The sequence below is a fragment of the Acinonyx jubatus genome, chromosome A2, assembly GCF_027475565.1.
Source record: "Acinonyx jubatus isolate Ajub_Pintada_27869175 chromosome A2, VMU_Ajub_asm_v1.0, whole genome shotgun sequence".
In the NCBI taxonomy this organism is placed as follows: Eukaryota; Metazoa; Chordata; class Mammalia; order Carnivora; family Felidae; genus Acinonyx; species Acinonyx jubatus.
This window is the reverse complement of record NC_069383.1, coordinates 71,270,950-71,287,547: the sequence shown is the minus strand read 5'-3', so window position 1 is coordinate 71,287,547 and position 16,598 is coordinate 71,270,950. Positions and strand designations below refer to the sequence as shown.

The following is a 16,598-nucleotide window of genomic DNA, read 5'->3' as shown; positions in this document are numbered from 1 at the left end:
GAGTTAGCAGCAACTGTGTGAGCGATCATTTGCAATACTGTGCCTTTGGGAATTTTTAAAAGTTTTCTGCTTCGGGGCATCTTGGTGGATCAGTCAATTGAGCATCTGACTCTTGATTTAGGTTCAGGTCATCATCTCACAGTTCATGGGATCAAGCCCTGTGTTTGGCTCTGTGCTGACAGGATGGAGCCTGCTTGGGATTCTCTCCCTCTCTTTCTGTCCCTTCCATGCTCATGTGCGCATGTGTGCTCTCTCTCCACCCCCCACCCCCCACTCTTGAAATGAAGAAAATAAAGCTTAAAAAATTAAAGCTTTGTGCTACTTTTGGGACTCCAGGACAAGTTCTTGGAAGTAAGCAGGACAGTTTTTATTTTTCTCGTTGATGGATAAGGTTAAGTGGCTTCTGTAATTCAATAGTGAATTCAGAAAAATCCTGAATTTAGACTATTTCAGGAAGATAATAGGTTTAGTATGATTTCACAATGGATGAGAAGCCCCCTTCACCCTAGGAGCCAGAGAGAGGGATGGTGGAATGATACAGGGGTATGAAACCCTCACAAGAGAGATGGGACAGAGGTTACTCAAGAATTTACAATACTTCATAATGTGACTGAGTGTTGCTCCCATGATTATTTAGTGACTAAAGTGCCATTTCCAGGCCTACTCCATACAGACTGTAATTTGTCAGGATTTCCACACTTAATGTTGTATGGGAAGCCAAAAATTTGGGCTTTTCTGATGAGAGATGCTTAGTTAATTGCTTTTACATTTTAGTAGGTGTCAGCTTCCCTAATGAAACATACTATACGTGCCCAATTATGGGCAATTACCACTTGGGAATGGTTGAGACTATTTCTTTAAGAACACATCTTCTTAAGGAAATTAATCAAGAGCTCCATGTGGTATATAGGAGAGAGGATGGGATTTGTGTGAGACAGGTCTGGGTTTGAATCCCATCTCTAACTAACCACAGTACAGAGGACACATCCCTTCACTGAGCCTCAATTTATTCAGTTAATAATGAGAATAATATCCACCCTTTCCTGGGGTCTTGGGAAGACTAAAGGAAATGAAATTATTTTTATTAAAATCAGTTGACATTCAAAAAGTAAACTCATCAAGATGAGCCCATTGGGTCACATTCTGTAGGTAAGATAAGACTGTCTTGGATAACAGATGCCATGATCTTAAGAGATGGACCATCATACCTTTCTGGATATATTTGCACTGCAAAAATTATTAACACTGTGGATTCATTAGAAGCCAAATTAAGCTGCTTTCCCATGCCATGCCACTGTCACACAGGATGCATGCTCTGGGCAGATTTCACGCATTTTTGTCTTTGGGTTGGCAGAACTGTCAAATGCCACTTTTGAAAAATGAGGCTATCTACAGATGCTTGCATAACACAGTTAAGCAGAGAAACAAAAATAAAAATATCCCTTGGTCATTTACTGTGGGCTGGATAGCTTCTGTTCATGTTCTCAAATGCACTCTCCACCCTGCTCCCACTGCCCTGGGGCCAGAGAAACACATCTGTACAACTCCATCCTGGCCTCCTTGCCTTCTGGTTTATGGCTGAGCTCTGTTAATAGGGATTGGCGGCAGAGATTGGGAGCTGAGAGTGAGTGAGTTAGGGGTATTTAAACCTTTTTCAAGTTATGCAGACATAGAATATGACAGTATTTATGTGGGTTACTAGAGTAAATGCATAGCAACCCATAGCTAAATTGACTGGCGCAAGCCCAGCCTGGTGTCAGGATGCTAAGGGGAATTACTTTTAAGGACACCTGTAACCCATTAGTGACACACTGGGGCATTGCCTTAGTACACCTCAAATTGCCCACGTTCACAAGATGTGCTCAGTAAACTTCCCATAGATGTGAATAAATTTTTAATTCGTAGTAAAAACTCAAGATTTGTTGCATAATTCTTGTTTGGTTTTGACTGAATTATTCCCAGCCCTTTACTACTGCATATAGCAATTACTTCCAATAACTATATAGAAATGATATGTCATGGTTGATGCGAAACTCAACTGTAAAAGTAAATATGATCACACATGTAAACAGTTGCTTCAGTTAAACACAATAGCACCATGTTCACTCTTCATGTGTACTACATCCTTAAGAACAAATCAAAAGCAAATCATGCAGTGTTTACCGGGTCCCTTCTCACAAGCTCTCCATTGGGTACTACTTCAACCAGGTGGATGATGATAATCATAGAATTCAGAATATAAGTCAGAAACATGTTCTTGTGCAGAGTTACCCTTTGGCAGCCAAGGTTCCTGGAGGAAAAAGTAACAGCATTAACCGGTGCCAAAAATATTGACATACCTGGAAAAAATTTTTTTTGGTAATATTTGTATTATTTCCTTTAGCAATAGATGAGAGAAATATAGAAATAAGTGAGACTGGTCCCATCTTTAAGACTCATTACTACTTTTCTGCCTGATTTTTAAGAACAGTTTTCTAGTCACGGTAGCTCATAGTTTTCAGTCCTCAGGGTGACTTCATACAATAACTGAAAGAGTGAGTGATAAAATCACTTTTAATTATACCAAATGTCGTGAAATTAATTAAGAGAAGGACTCTTACAAGAGAAACCATTAGGGTTTGGAGTGTGCTTCAGATGAAAAGTCGAATATTCATTGATGTAACCGGGCAGAAATTGTGTGGCAAATGGGATAACAGAGCATGAAGTCAGAACCAAGGCTGCCCTTGACAAAGTACTGAATCTGTGTCCTTGACCCATCACAGACACAGACTTTATTAAGTCTCCGTCATTCTTCTCTTTTGCTATTTTTTCTAACGTCTTCGTATTTCTCATATTCCAACTGGAATCAACTCTGTGGTTCTCCCTTTCCACATCCTCCTGATGGTGGAGCTCAGACACAGGCACAGAATTCTACATAGGCTCAAATTTGATCTCATTATAAGGCATATTGTGGTTTGGATCTGATGAAACCCATCCACGTGCCACTGCTTGTTGGCATAGCCATTTCCCACCTTTTGGACACTAAACAATTTGTTGGAATTTTCATTCCTTTCTCCTCCATTTCATAAGCTTGTACATACGTATTTGTGTGAATGATCACATAAATAAACATTAGTTTGGATATCCTATTCCACTTTTTGATGCAAATGGAGAGAGTCCTGCAGGATGGCTATAACAAAATTGGAATGATTATCCAAGAGGAATAAAAATCTTGCATTTACCATAACTGATCCAGTCAAAAAACATTTAGCATAATGTGAAAATCTAAAACATTCAATTAATGATGCCAATGACTGATCATAGTAATTATTCCTAATTCATGGAATAAAGTTAGGATTCCAGGAATTTTGAAAAGGAAATTCTGGGGAAAGATGAAATATGAGAATGGTCTGGCTTTACTTAACAATGCTTTCCTAAATTTCGAATCAAAAGAAAATGCAATTATCTGTTGTAAAAAGTCGATTTAAGTAATAAGGGCATCTGTTAAAACATATTTTGATTATTGTAACTACATCTTTCAACATTCAGGAAGCACAACCATTAGTAAATAGTTAACACAGAATATCTTAAATTTTTCAACTTGCTGAGCAGGGATAGAATGCAGAACCTTATATCCAGGAAGGGTTTAGAGAAGAACTTAAACACACGCATGTGCACACACACACACACACACACCCACCCCTGTACTACTTTATTTGACAGCAGAAAACTCTGTTAAATAAACCAAACCTAATTGGTTTTATAATAGTACTATAAAAGTAGGTTGCAAATTTAAGGCTTTAAAAAGAAAAAATTACTTATGGGAAACATCATACCCATTTATACTGCATAAACTCTTCAATATTGCAACTGGTACATTAAACCTGTGACCTGCCATTTTCCATCTAGTCATAATAGCATTTCATAATTCTTCTCACTGGGGGGCAAATAGCTGTGGCCTCATTACTGGATTCTGCCTGGCTTAAACCAACGACACTTGGCATTATCCAGAACTAAAGAGTATGGATAAATGCATCACACAGTGCCGCTGTTCTCATGCCTGGTTTTCTTCTGATCAGGTAGAGTTCAATAATCTGCTGATATACAACATTAGTTTAAAGGACTGGTTAATGCTCAATCTTCTGTGTAAACCAAAAATCGGCTTCCTCTACTTCTAGCTTATTACTCCCTGGCCCTTTTATCCTTACTTTATTATTTTTTTCTCTTAAGACCACCTTCTGACATATATTTGTTTATTGCCTGTTATTTTCTCCGTTTCTTTCACTAGAGTGGGAGTGCTAAAGGATTTGTTTTGTGCACCTAGAACAGTGTTTGACACCTTGTAGGGCTTGATACTCATGTTTTTTAATTAAAAATCTTTACATAAGAGCAATTTCCTTCTTCAAGCAGTGGCCAGTAAGTAGTTTTCCAGTATATCAGAGAATTACATTAAGTGCTAGATTGTGTAATATCTTATACTTTGAATCATACTGAACATTTGCCAAGTTCTTACTATAGGTATTAACTACCTAATATTGGACATTATGCTGTTGTTCAACAGTAGCTAAAACCTGTATGTGGTATGGTGTTAATTATATAATGAGAAAATGAAGGTTTAAAGCTGGATAAACTATTAGACTCCAAAGGAAGAATATGACTAGTATATAATAAGAGTTTGTGTCTTAAAGTTTCAATATAATTTCTGCTTATTGAGTTTAAAAAAATTTTATTACACTTACTTGACAACATTTAAACTCAGCTTTTTGAAGCAAGTTAGAGTTACTTTAAATTTATTAAAATTCCTTCAGTAATCTAACACATATCACTGTGTACCCATTTAAAAATCCAACACACATTACCATATGGTTCAGACCTTTGGTAGATGCTAGGGGTATATGGATGAACAAAACAGCCTCTGCCTTCAGAGACCTTATATGCTAAATAACTTTATTTACTCTTATTATGATTACTGTTCTGAAGGAGAGGTATAGGATGCTAAAGAGGGTAACTGAACTTAACATGAGTAATTATGCGCTCAATTGTTCTCAATGCAAATATCTTGTTGCTTGAATGAACATGATCTGTCAGATCTGAAAGGTCTTAAGTAGAAAATAGCACAAACCTGATGTTAGCTATACTTCATTCCTCTTGATTAAAAGAAACAGTTATTTAGATAGACAGAACATTGCTTACTCTTTGCAAGACAAGGAACCCTAAGTACTATAGATTCTCTAATAGCAGGAGGATAAGAGAACATAATTGACGTCTGTCTTGGCCCAAAGTGTCACTCAAATGTGAGGAAGAGATAATGATTTACCTAGGTATGAATCTCAAGATGTCATACTTTAAGACTAAAGCTAGATGTTATTTTCATGGTTTTAGCTTACTTGGGGTAAATCTGCCACACTATTTGTTTCAAATAATTGGGACCCTATGTATGTATGTGTGTGCTCTTGGGGAGCTTTTAGTCATATGAGAAAGCATTTATATTTGCCTTGAGTTTTGCATATTGCATAAAACAGTCTGATATCAGAGGATAAGGAAGAGCAGTGTTCAGTCCTTTATAAGACAGTGTAATTACAGTCACATTCAAAGTAAATGAGGAAAGACACAAGCAATAAAAAAAGTAAAAGTTGTTTTGAATTTACTGATGCATGAGAAAATGTGCATTGGAATAACTGTTGTGATTAGTACAAGGAGTCATATCTCTCAGTGTAATGCTAAATTTTTCTTTACCTGGCTATCATATTTTGTTCACAATAGACCAGACAAGTAAAGAGAAGGGGAGGGAATAGTGGAATGGACTGCATTAAAACTCCTAGAAGAATTTGAAACCCAATACTCTTTATATCTTTCCCCTCTGACAAGAGACTTTATACCTTTGGATTTAGCACAAAATCTTTATCCTTAAGGAACTCCCTTTTGATCATAATTCTTGCTTCTTTTCCTATTACCACTATTCTATGAGTGAACAGTTTACCAAGATATGACTGGCAGTTATCTTTTGTGTCCTGTTGTGTCAAGGGTGGGTTGGGAGAAAGGAGGTTATCTTTGGTGCCATTGATTTAGTGGTTTCTTTGGAGCAATAGGAAGGCAGCTGGAGATGTATCATAGTGGATGCTATAGAAGTTAAAGTGTTATCTATCCATCTACTATGTAGATGTGACAGAATAATAGTGAATGCTGATGAGTAGAGAGGAATCAGTATTGCTTCTGGAAGGTCCCAGTGGAAAACCTCCTTTTGTGCTGATATGGCCAATGTAATGTAATGTAGACAATGTAATGCAATAAAGACACCCCCCCCCCATCTTCCAACATGTATCTCTATTAACTTTCAGGCAAGAGTAATTAATATTCAAAATTTAACAGTAAGTAAGGCATGAGTATCAAGCAGTTAAAATGGATGATAATGAATGTTCTATTACTGTGCTTTCCTGAGAAAAAAGAGTTAGATATTTAGTAATTTAGGATTCTTCCACAGAAATGTCAATTGATAATTCTAACTGGAACTGATGGGATAAGTGAATTTTATTGCAAACTTGCTTAAAATGGTCAGGAAATGCACACAAATAAATGTCCACTTATGTGGCTTTCTCAAGCCTGTCTCCCCTCGGGGTATCTTCATCTTAACTCTCTTGTTGACATTTACTATTGGCATGTAGTAGTGAGGAGTCTTGCTGAATAAATTTGATGTTTCTATTTAATCCCTCTCCATACTGTTGCTCCTAACTAATTTTCCTGCAAAGAAAATGAGTATATATGAGTAATTTCCCAGATTTTTAGCAGCAATGTATTGGCAGTTCCACAGCCTCCCGTGTATTTAGTGACTTTAAATTCCTTTGCAGGCTTTCTTAGCCTGCTGGTTTGAGGAGGACACCTGCAGGGTTATTCCTTTTTATAGATCCTATAAGGCACATTTGATGAGTTGAGAGTGAGTTTCAATGGGATGATTATGAATGGGGCATTAGGTCTGAAAAGTGGGACTGGGTGTAACTTCTCATTTTGGTTTCATGAAATTTTTATGAAATTGATTGTTTGGATTTTGCAAAATAACTCAACCCTGGGAAGGTGGAATTAAGCGAGGGAATTATGATTTTTTTTTTTGCTCAGGTTTACACAGATGATGCATCTTAAACTCATAAATCACAGAAGCTTCCACTGTAATATGAAGTAGAGACCTTAAGGGTGATGTTGAACATTGAGAACAATTTGGGGAAAATGTTGCTAATTAAAAGATAAAATCCAATGATAGATCAGAATTACCTTCTTTTAATATTTATGAAATGCAAATGTAAAGAAAAAAATCTGAAGATTCAGAAACATACTTTAATTTTAAGAAAAAACACAAATGCCCTGGATATTTTTAGTTTGAGCAGGTTTAAGATAAAATTAAGAACAAGTATAAAAATCATGTGTGACTGCTTTTAGATCTGAATATTTGATATCGCAGCATGTGTGTTTTTCATATCCTATTTGTCTCTTGTTGTATGTGCTTTGGAGAACAAGCTATTTCGGTTTATGTCTCCCCATTATCGCACTCAGATTATAAATCCATAAGAGCTGGTTTTCCTCCCAAGATTAAAGTTGCTGTTTGGTAGGCTTTTGGAACTGAGAGATCGTAGGACAATATTAGGTGCTTTCTAATCAATCTGCCCCCAAATTCTCTCATGGGTTCAGCGAGATTAATTGTGTTCTGGGTCTAACTGGAGTTGAGAAGTATTTTACTTTACTTATGTGCTGTACTTTTAAACACCCATCTTCAGTGGCTTAATACAGCAAGGAGTGTTGAAAGAATACTGCTATTTTCTTTGCTGATTTGGCTCTCACATCCTATCACTTATTTAAGTGACTGGAGAAATAAAGAAGTAAGAAATGTTCCCTGGACATTTTTTATCTTTAAACTCCAGAATACACTTATTAGTTTCACCATTACAAACTTGGGGGCTTTTTCTTTCAATTTTTTATGGTTACATTAAAAATTTTAAAGGTGAGACTTTTAGTGACAGACTTTTTAATCAAAGTTCTATGGGAGCCATGATGATGTATTTATTCACCGTGGTCAAGTGCAGTTGAAAAATGAATAGACATTCCAAGATTAATCATGCTGTGTGTTTACTCTGTTGTATTCTGATCATTATAATTGAAAATACTCTTCTATTCTAATTCTAGTAATTGATCCCTTATGTCTTATTGCTTTGTTTATATCTTTCTCCTGTTAAACCATATATGGAAAGAGCTCATTCTGTTTATTTAATTTATTATTTATTTATTGTTATTTAATTATTATTATGCAGTTAACAAAAAATTGCTATTCAGTTACGTTCCTTTGTCAGAATAAGAATCTTGACTATATAGACATAATATGATAATGGTATAAGATAAAGGCAAAGATTAAAAAGGATCAAGGAAAAAAATAGTAGTAGTTGTGTTAAGGGTGTGTTTACAGGTGATTCCCGCCTTGGGTTAGGCTTCTTTAGTATTATCATGATAATATTTTAACAAAAATCAAATTAAGATTCTGTTATACTATATATGAGTCACTGTATATTTAGTTACATAATCACATCTGTAAAGTGTGGAGGATTATTTGTAGTCTGAGCCTATGAAGGAGCTTTTCTTTACCATTTATATAATACCACTGCAACTAAAAAAAGTATTAGTTGAAGGAGACAGCCCTGTAATGTAGAAATTAGAATTCTCATGGAAGGGTAACGTAGCACCTCCTGCCTTTGATTTAAAGGAACTACACTAAATTTAGGATGTTTCTAGAACTGACTTTAACTTTCGTTACTATCTCACATGCATTAGGAAGTCATTCCTGAAAAAAACAGATTTAAAGTTTCAAATTCTCCATTAATACAAAATCAGTAGTTATACCAATGTTTTGTCATATATAATGCAATCAAGTACATAGACACAGCCTTGGAATAGAAACCTCATTGGGATTTTACTCCTCACAGTGTCTTAGGCGGTAACTGTGGTGGATGATGCCAGGTTTGCAAGGGCAAAATACTGACACTTGACTCTTCTTCCAGAGATTCTCCTTGGTCTTGGATGAGTGAGTCAAGGCCAGAAGGGAGCCTTACCTTCCTTCTCTGACTAAACACTATCATGGCCTCAGTAGCCACACTTCTCCACCGGCCAAATCCACCTGTGATACAGCTCATAATTAGCCAAGGTGCATTTGAACTTCTGGCCATGACCTCCATATTTTAGGATGGGGGTAAAAGAAGGAAGAAGAGCCTCTCCTCAATACTTCCTGCAACCTTAGCAATGGTAAGTCGAGCCTTTAACATGTTAACAGGATACCTATGGGCTCACAGGACTGTTTCATTTTGGGAAAGGCATATTGCCTTTGAGAATTATACGATTCCACCTTATTTTTCTCAGAGATAGGATTAAAAATGGTTTTAATTAATTTTATTTTCCTTGCTACTTCATGACTCTTGGTGGTGCATTTCTCTTGTGATTTGCAGAAGATCACCCTTCCCCCAACTCTTGCAGAGTTAACCATTTACTTCAGTACCTTAAATAAGAAAATAAAAAGCAGATGCTATGAGGGTACTTACTTGAAAAACACGAAAATCCCCAGCGAAATCACCAAGGTGAAAATCGACAAAGAATGACCCACAATAGCCAAGTAGTACAGGACATATGCGTTCTGCAACAACAACAGCAACAACAATGAAACAGTTATAAAAATAAACAGGCAAATAAGTGATAATAGAGGAGGGAAAACAGTTTCTATTTTTAATATAAGTGTAATTCAACAATTGTTCTCCTTTAAAAAAAATCTAAAATTATAACATATTTCAGAGAAATTATATTGAATTATAATATTTGGGTTTAACAGGTTAAATAGTATAAGATTATCAGTTATACTAGAATTTGCATGATGTGGTGGGAAGAATGTAAGACTGGATTCATCAGAGCTGTTCTTTACTCAGAGTATTAGTGATTAAGTCTTTGTGTGACTCTCATAAGTCAGCCACTTCACCCCTCTAGATCTCAGTAGTTTTTATCTGTAAAATAATTTGGTCAAACTAAATGATTTTTAAAATAATTACATACTACTTATAAGAAACATAATTAAATACTGGGATACAGAAATACTGGACATAAAAGGATGGGGAGATGATGATCTAGGTAAACACTAACCACAAGAAAATGGGTGTAATATCATATAGGTCCAGAGCTCAAGTCAGAGAGATAAAACAATTTGTAATTTCTATTCACCTAATAATATCAGTTCAAACCACATAAACATAAAGCAAACGCTGACACCACTTAGTAATCAATAGAACACACAATACAAACGCAGTATAAATAAGTTGGATAATTTCTGTGAAGTTTTTTAATTCCTGGTAGAATGTGGCATTTATGTACAAATCATGACCCTTCTGCATTTGATTCTTGTCACTTTACTCATGAAGAGCCTGATATTGAAGTACTGATTCCACTAACAGGCTCTCAAAGCATGCAGAGTCCTTTGTTTGGTTAAATGCATTATTGCTGGACAGAAACAAATATTGCTTTTCTAGGAGTTTGAATTTCAAAATGAACTAATCAACATCTCCTGATTTGTGGCTGTTCACCACTTGACCGGGCATTTGCATATTATTTGCCATTTTCATTGATACTACTCTCCTAACAGAATGCTTTTTGTCTTTGCAGAAATGATAATTAAGGTTGGAGTCGTTGGTTTATATCTAGAACTTATGATAAAGACTTCAAAATAGCCTATAAGCCCCTTCTTAGGAAGTATTTAGGAATCTTTGCAAAAAAACAGATACTCAGCTGCTGTATTTTCTCCCACCAATTCATTTTCTGGCTATTTTTTTCACTTTACCACTAGACAAAACCAGGAGTGGCATTTTCTAAGAGTTCCTCCTTTTAAATAGTTCACCATGTAGAATCCCCTTGTCATTGAAAGTACTGTTTTTAATTTAGATATATGCTCATGCCCCATCCTCTGTCACTATTTTATTTTTATCTCTGTATATTTTTATTTCTAAGAAAATTTTATATAATTGATTTTCTTTCAGTTGCCTCCAGACTACTTTAAAAAATATTTATTCTTTTGAAATAAAGTTGTCTAAATGTGTAAGATTAAACCAACAGCTCATAATTTAGTTGCCATTCTTGGTGTCATTCTTAAGACTGAGAAGTGCTTTTTTTTTTTTAAATAAATTCTAAGATTCTTTCTTCAAAACAAAAAAAATTTTTTTTTGCCTGTATATAGATGGAAGATTTGTTCAAAGAATTTCAATCATTATGTTAGGTGCCCAGAGGGGAACATTTACTCTTAAAATCCTTTCTTTCTATCTCAGATGTGGCTAGAATGAGAAGGTCAAATATGGCAGCCTGAAGAACTACTTACTTGGATATGTACTCTTATAACAATTGAGTTAACAGGATTACAGTTTTTTCCTGTAAAATCATAATTAACACTCATTCAGGTATTCCTTACTTGGTGACATGTCATCTCAGTCAGACCTTATTACGTAAATAGCTCTCCATTAGGATGTAGACATGCATCTAATTCTCAGAGGCAACTATGCAATTTGTAAAGCGGTAACCAGCGTTGGTGCCCCCAGCCTACGCCTGTGACAAGATGTCCTTCTGGTCTCTAGTCAACTGGTCTCAAGGCTACCTGTTCATCTTGTTTGTTTTTTGCTGTTGTTTTGTTTTTAATAAAAGGAAAATTTTCTATACTCCTAAATCTTCACTGTAGCAAACAGAAGCACTGATGAGCTTTTAGCTTCCAACTCAGTAATTATTTAGCATGCAGGCCTATCTTTGAAGGAAACAAAAGGTTTCTACTGCTGTGTGGTTAAACACTGCCTGTTTCTCCCAGCTCAGTGGGAAAGAGGAGGCTGATTGTGGGTTTAGTGATTTTTTTTTCAGATTTCTCATGCATTTGGAGAGTAAGTATCTGGGTTTTTCCCATTGGCTTAAATGTATCCAAGCAGAGATGATACTAAAAATATTTAACAGGCAGTAAGACAAAAGTAGTTCCACTGAAAATAACCTAAACTGCCACACCTGTATCTACAGGCTGATGGGCAGCCCCTTTCTAAGGGTTCCTTCAAGCCCTGATAGTAAAACTCTAACTGGCATCTTGGGGGCAGGGAAGAGGGGAAACTGTCACTTTGTGGCTTGAGGAAAAATCTCTAATTTTGGAATTTTTCCCACAGAAGAGACATCTTAGAGAGTCCCTGGAAATGCTGCCTAATGTCTGAATGGGGAATCCCATCATCTTTCCCATGGACACTATTTGCCTCATTATAAATGGCCTGATTCTATATGCTCATGGAACTCTTTGACACCAGGTGTCAAAGCAAGAAGTAGAATGTCATTTTTTTCTAATACTACTTCATAGAGTCCCTAGAAACTTACAGGCCATTATCTGATTTCCTTCTATAAAATAGGTTGGCATCTTGGTAGCAGGTGTTTCATAGTGATGCATATATTTCTATGTAAAAATAATGGCATTCTCACCCAATACCGAAATTTGAAATAGAACCTACCTTCAGCTTCTCAGGAGTGAAAGCATTACACATAGTATAGTTGGACCAGGTTCGATTGTTCTCAGGATGTTTATACCAAACCCCTTTCTCATCACAGTATTTTGTAACCTTTTCTGTTAAGGAAACACAATTATTACGTTATTATCTCAAACTACCAAGAAGGAAAAATAAAGCTTAAAAGCCATGCCACAATGTTAATCACTTTATATAACTTGAATGTGAATATAGGTCAATGGAGACCATCATGAAGATGTATTATGCACAATGTTTTAGCATGCGTTTTCTCATTTTATCATCAGCGAAGCCATATAAAACGGATGTTGCTATATCTCCATTTTGTAAACAGGAAGCAGAGAGTGAGAGAGGTTATAGAGTTTGAAAAGTCACTGGATAGTGGATCAGCTAGGATTTAATGTCAGGTTGGTTGCACTAAAAAGTGCTACCTATACTGTACCTCATATTTTTTTAAAGGCACATTACATTTCTGATTTTAGATAGAAACTATATGAGAAGAGCAAGACCACATCTTCGTTTATATGCAATATTTATTTATTAGGTTGACTGTATGAAACCACAGTTTTTGTGAGTCAGATGGTCAAATATTGGCAATTTCATATAGTTAAATCCAAGAGAACAAAGAAGTCCAAAACTAAGAGGTGTATCAAGAAATAATTTTTGTGCTTCTCAAAAATATTTCATTTAAATCATCTCTTTATCCCACAGAGGGCATACTAGGGATGTATAGATTTAGCCTTCGCTATTTACTTCTTTAACCATCTCTCAGGTGATAGTGAAATTTGCTGATTTGGCTGGATTGGCATTTTAAAGATCTCCACCTTGCTATGGGCCAGGCACTGTGCTAAGCACTTTGCAGAATTATTTTCTTAAATGTTAATAATGACCCTTTAAGATGGGTATTGGTCTTCCCATTGTACATATGAGGAAACTGAGGCTCAGATAGGTTGAGTAAATTCCCCATCTATGGCTAGCAAGTAGGAAGGCCAGGGGTCAAATCCAGGTCTGGTCTGCTTGATTCCAAAGCTATTGTGCAGCTAGTTAACTCTGTATTAAGGCTAATAGTTCTGTGGGCAAGTTATCTACACTCCATTCAGTGACCCAAAGAATCATAAATAATTTGTTGACTGTAAGATAGTATTTAAAATCTAATCTGATTGGCTATACAAATGGAAGAAAAAATTATATTGAGTTAAATAAAATAGAAAATAATGAACAAATGCACATTGAAATGAATGCACTTGCCAAATTTAATCTGAGTTATTCTGACTTCCTCTAGTTCTCCAGAATATCTCTGCAATGCACTTATTGCCTTAGATATCATAAAGCAACCTCAAATTGGTATACTATGCAAATAGGTTTTACCAGTGTATTTAGAACCCTTACAAAATTTTGATTTTTGATAATTTCCTGGCAAAAATAATTTTGAAGCATTTTTATTCATTGGCAAAGGCAAAGAGCTGTCCCACCTGTGGATAGACCTTTTATTGTATCACTTTTGGGGTTTTTTTTTAGTCCAGGATGTGGGAGTCTGAATCACATACTAATATTTGGAGGAAAGTGTTATTGTTTTAAATACTAAGAAAACAATTCATGTAAAAAAAAAACCTTATTTGTCTGAAACATCACTGAGATCTCATAATATTTAAAATAATTTTCTATCAGTAGTTATGGTTAGTCAATCAATATGCTAAGAGCTAGTATGAGAATTATTTTATCTTTGGCAGATTTTAAGGGAAATTAAAAATTTTTAAGTATAGAACTGAAACAGGTGCTATCAAATTAAACAAGATTCAAGCTTAAAATTGTAGATTTGTTTGTATGTCTACTCTAATAATTATTTCAAGTGGATGAAAAAACACATTCTGCAAGCAAAAGATGTTTTCAAGCAACCTATGAGACTCATCATTGCTTAATGTAAATTTGTTAGAAAGTTAAATGGAAAAATTTTTAATTGTAAATTTGCTGAGATAGCCATTGGACAAAAACTATATAAAGAATCACCACTGAGGGGTGCCTGGGTGGCTCAGTTGGTTAAGTGTCCAACTTCTGCTCAGGTCATGATCTCACGGTTTGTGAGTTTGAGCCCCGTGTTGGGCTCTGTGCTGACAGCTCAGAGTTGGCTTTGGATTCTGTGTCTACCTCTCTCTCTGCCCCTGCCCTCCTTATTTTCTCTCTCTCTCTCTCTCTAAAAAATAAATAAACATTCAAAAAAAAAAAAAGAATCACCACTGGACACCAACAATATTTCAAAAAAGGGTTAGCACTAATCAGCATAGAAAAATTGATATTGACAATTGGTCAATGATTTTGCTAATGCTATTTGTTGAAGCTTCTTGCAATTTTTAGAAAAGTGGCTTGCAATGCAGCATCTTATCTTTATTATATTGTCAGAAACTAGCTTATTACTTTATCAAAATGAATCCAATCTGTTTTAACAACGTTCTTTAGCTATGTAAGGCAAAATATATTCTATGGAGGAGGGAGGGGTGTTCCTCCTCAAGAAGTCCATTCCAATCATGGACAAGACTGTAGGAAATATTATTTTGTTTTGATGTCACTAAAGTCTGGATCTAAGCATTTCTTGGTTCTACCTGTTACAGCTATAAGAACTTGTCCTCCCCACCTGGCAAGTCTTTCAATATTCAAAGAAAGGACATGTCTACTCTAACTTCCCTTTCCAAACCAAACATCCCTATTTACTCACACTACACAGTTTGCTGTCCCTTCATAGTCTGGAGCCACTCTGCATGTGCTGTGATACTGGTATTTCCCTAAAATATTTTAAGTTTGGACTGCCCCATGAAGAAGGCAGCATGCTTATTTCACTTTAGATTCATATGGAGGTTTTACAGATGCTCAGCTCCAATCTCCAGAGATTCAAACTTGATTAACTGGAGAGGTAACCAGGCATTAGCATTTTTAAAAAGCTCACCAATTCCAAAGGGTATCAGGGTTGAGAATCATTGTCCTAAACCATGTTGACCATCTTGGCGCTGTGCCATTAATGTTGACTGAGTGACATTAAGATCAGGGCCTTAAGCACCTCCTTGTAAATCTGCTTTTTACATTCTAGCATATTCCTTCAGGCCACCAGCCTCTTTTGAATTTCAGTGCTGTTATTCACTCTCTCATGACCTGTCTTTTACCAAGCACTTTGTCTAAAATGAAATCTCTGTCATTTCATGAAACTGTTTTGTTTATCATCAAGGTGTAGCTTTGGGTCAATGGTAAAATCCTAAAGAATTTACGTTTGGTGAAATAGGTATTTTTAACATGTGTTTTTCTTTTGAAGTGGATTTGTCTCCCCGTTGAGAGGGTTCTTTCTACAAACCAGGCTGATAAGATGGATCTATGCCTGGAAATCCCTGTTTTGCTGACCAAAAATTTGCCTTTTAGTCAGTAAGTATAGCCATTTTGGCAAGAGCCCATTGCTGCTTTGGAACTGGCCTTGTAGTCTCAGTTGCAGAAAAGCTCTTTGTGCCAATCAAGTTACTTCTAATGTAGTTGTCAAGTCAAGATTAATGAAGCATCATTTACTGGGAAGAGTCAATAAAAGATGGAAAGATTATCATCAAATAGCATTTAGAGTTTACAGGAATGTAGTGCTGAGCAGGGGCACAGCACTAAGCCCTTCCTCTTTTCACAATGAGAATTTTCAGCAGTGGCTGGCCTGAACTGGTTTTTAAAGTAGTCCCCTGTAATCTCATTTTCACTATCTCTGTCTTACGGGGTGGGACTTTGGATCTCATCCTTGCTAGATGCACGAAAAGCATCTCTCAAACATTGATACAGGGACAGACTAATTTCTCTGCTCTAATCTGGATTCCAGAGACTTTCTTGACTAGATTTTACCATTTGACTATTGTTTCTATCTTAACTGATGATCTCACTTTCAGTCTGTGCAGCAGTAACCTCTTGCCATTCTTTATCAGTGAGTAAAGGGAAACAGATGGGCTGGTTGATCCCAAAAGGTGGTAGAAACTCTGACCAAACAACTCTTGGAAAAATTTGAAAGTTAAGGTTGGTTTTTTCATACATAATCTCTTAAGCATGAAACAAACACTGATTCCT

General features: G+C 36.0%; 1 protein-coding gene across 1 annotated transcript in view; it reads right to left on the bottom strand.

The window, feature by feature from the left end:
• CALCR (calcitonin receptor) overlaps positions 1-16,598 on the bottom strand; it is a 60,681-nt gene that overhangs the window by 32,806 nt on the left and 11,277 nt on the right. Inside the window, exons 4-6 of the mRNA XM_015066527.3 lie at positions 12,510-12,622; positions 9,549-9,640; positions 2,164-2,290 (exon numbers count right to left, since the gene is read on the bottom strand). Of these exons, the coding sequence (XP_014922013.2) occupies positions 2,164-2,290; positions 9,549-9,640; positions 12,510-12,622 (332 nt within the window). The remainder of the gene's footprint in view (positions 1-2,163; positions 2,291-9,548; positions 9,641-12,509; positions 12,623-16,598) is intronic.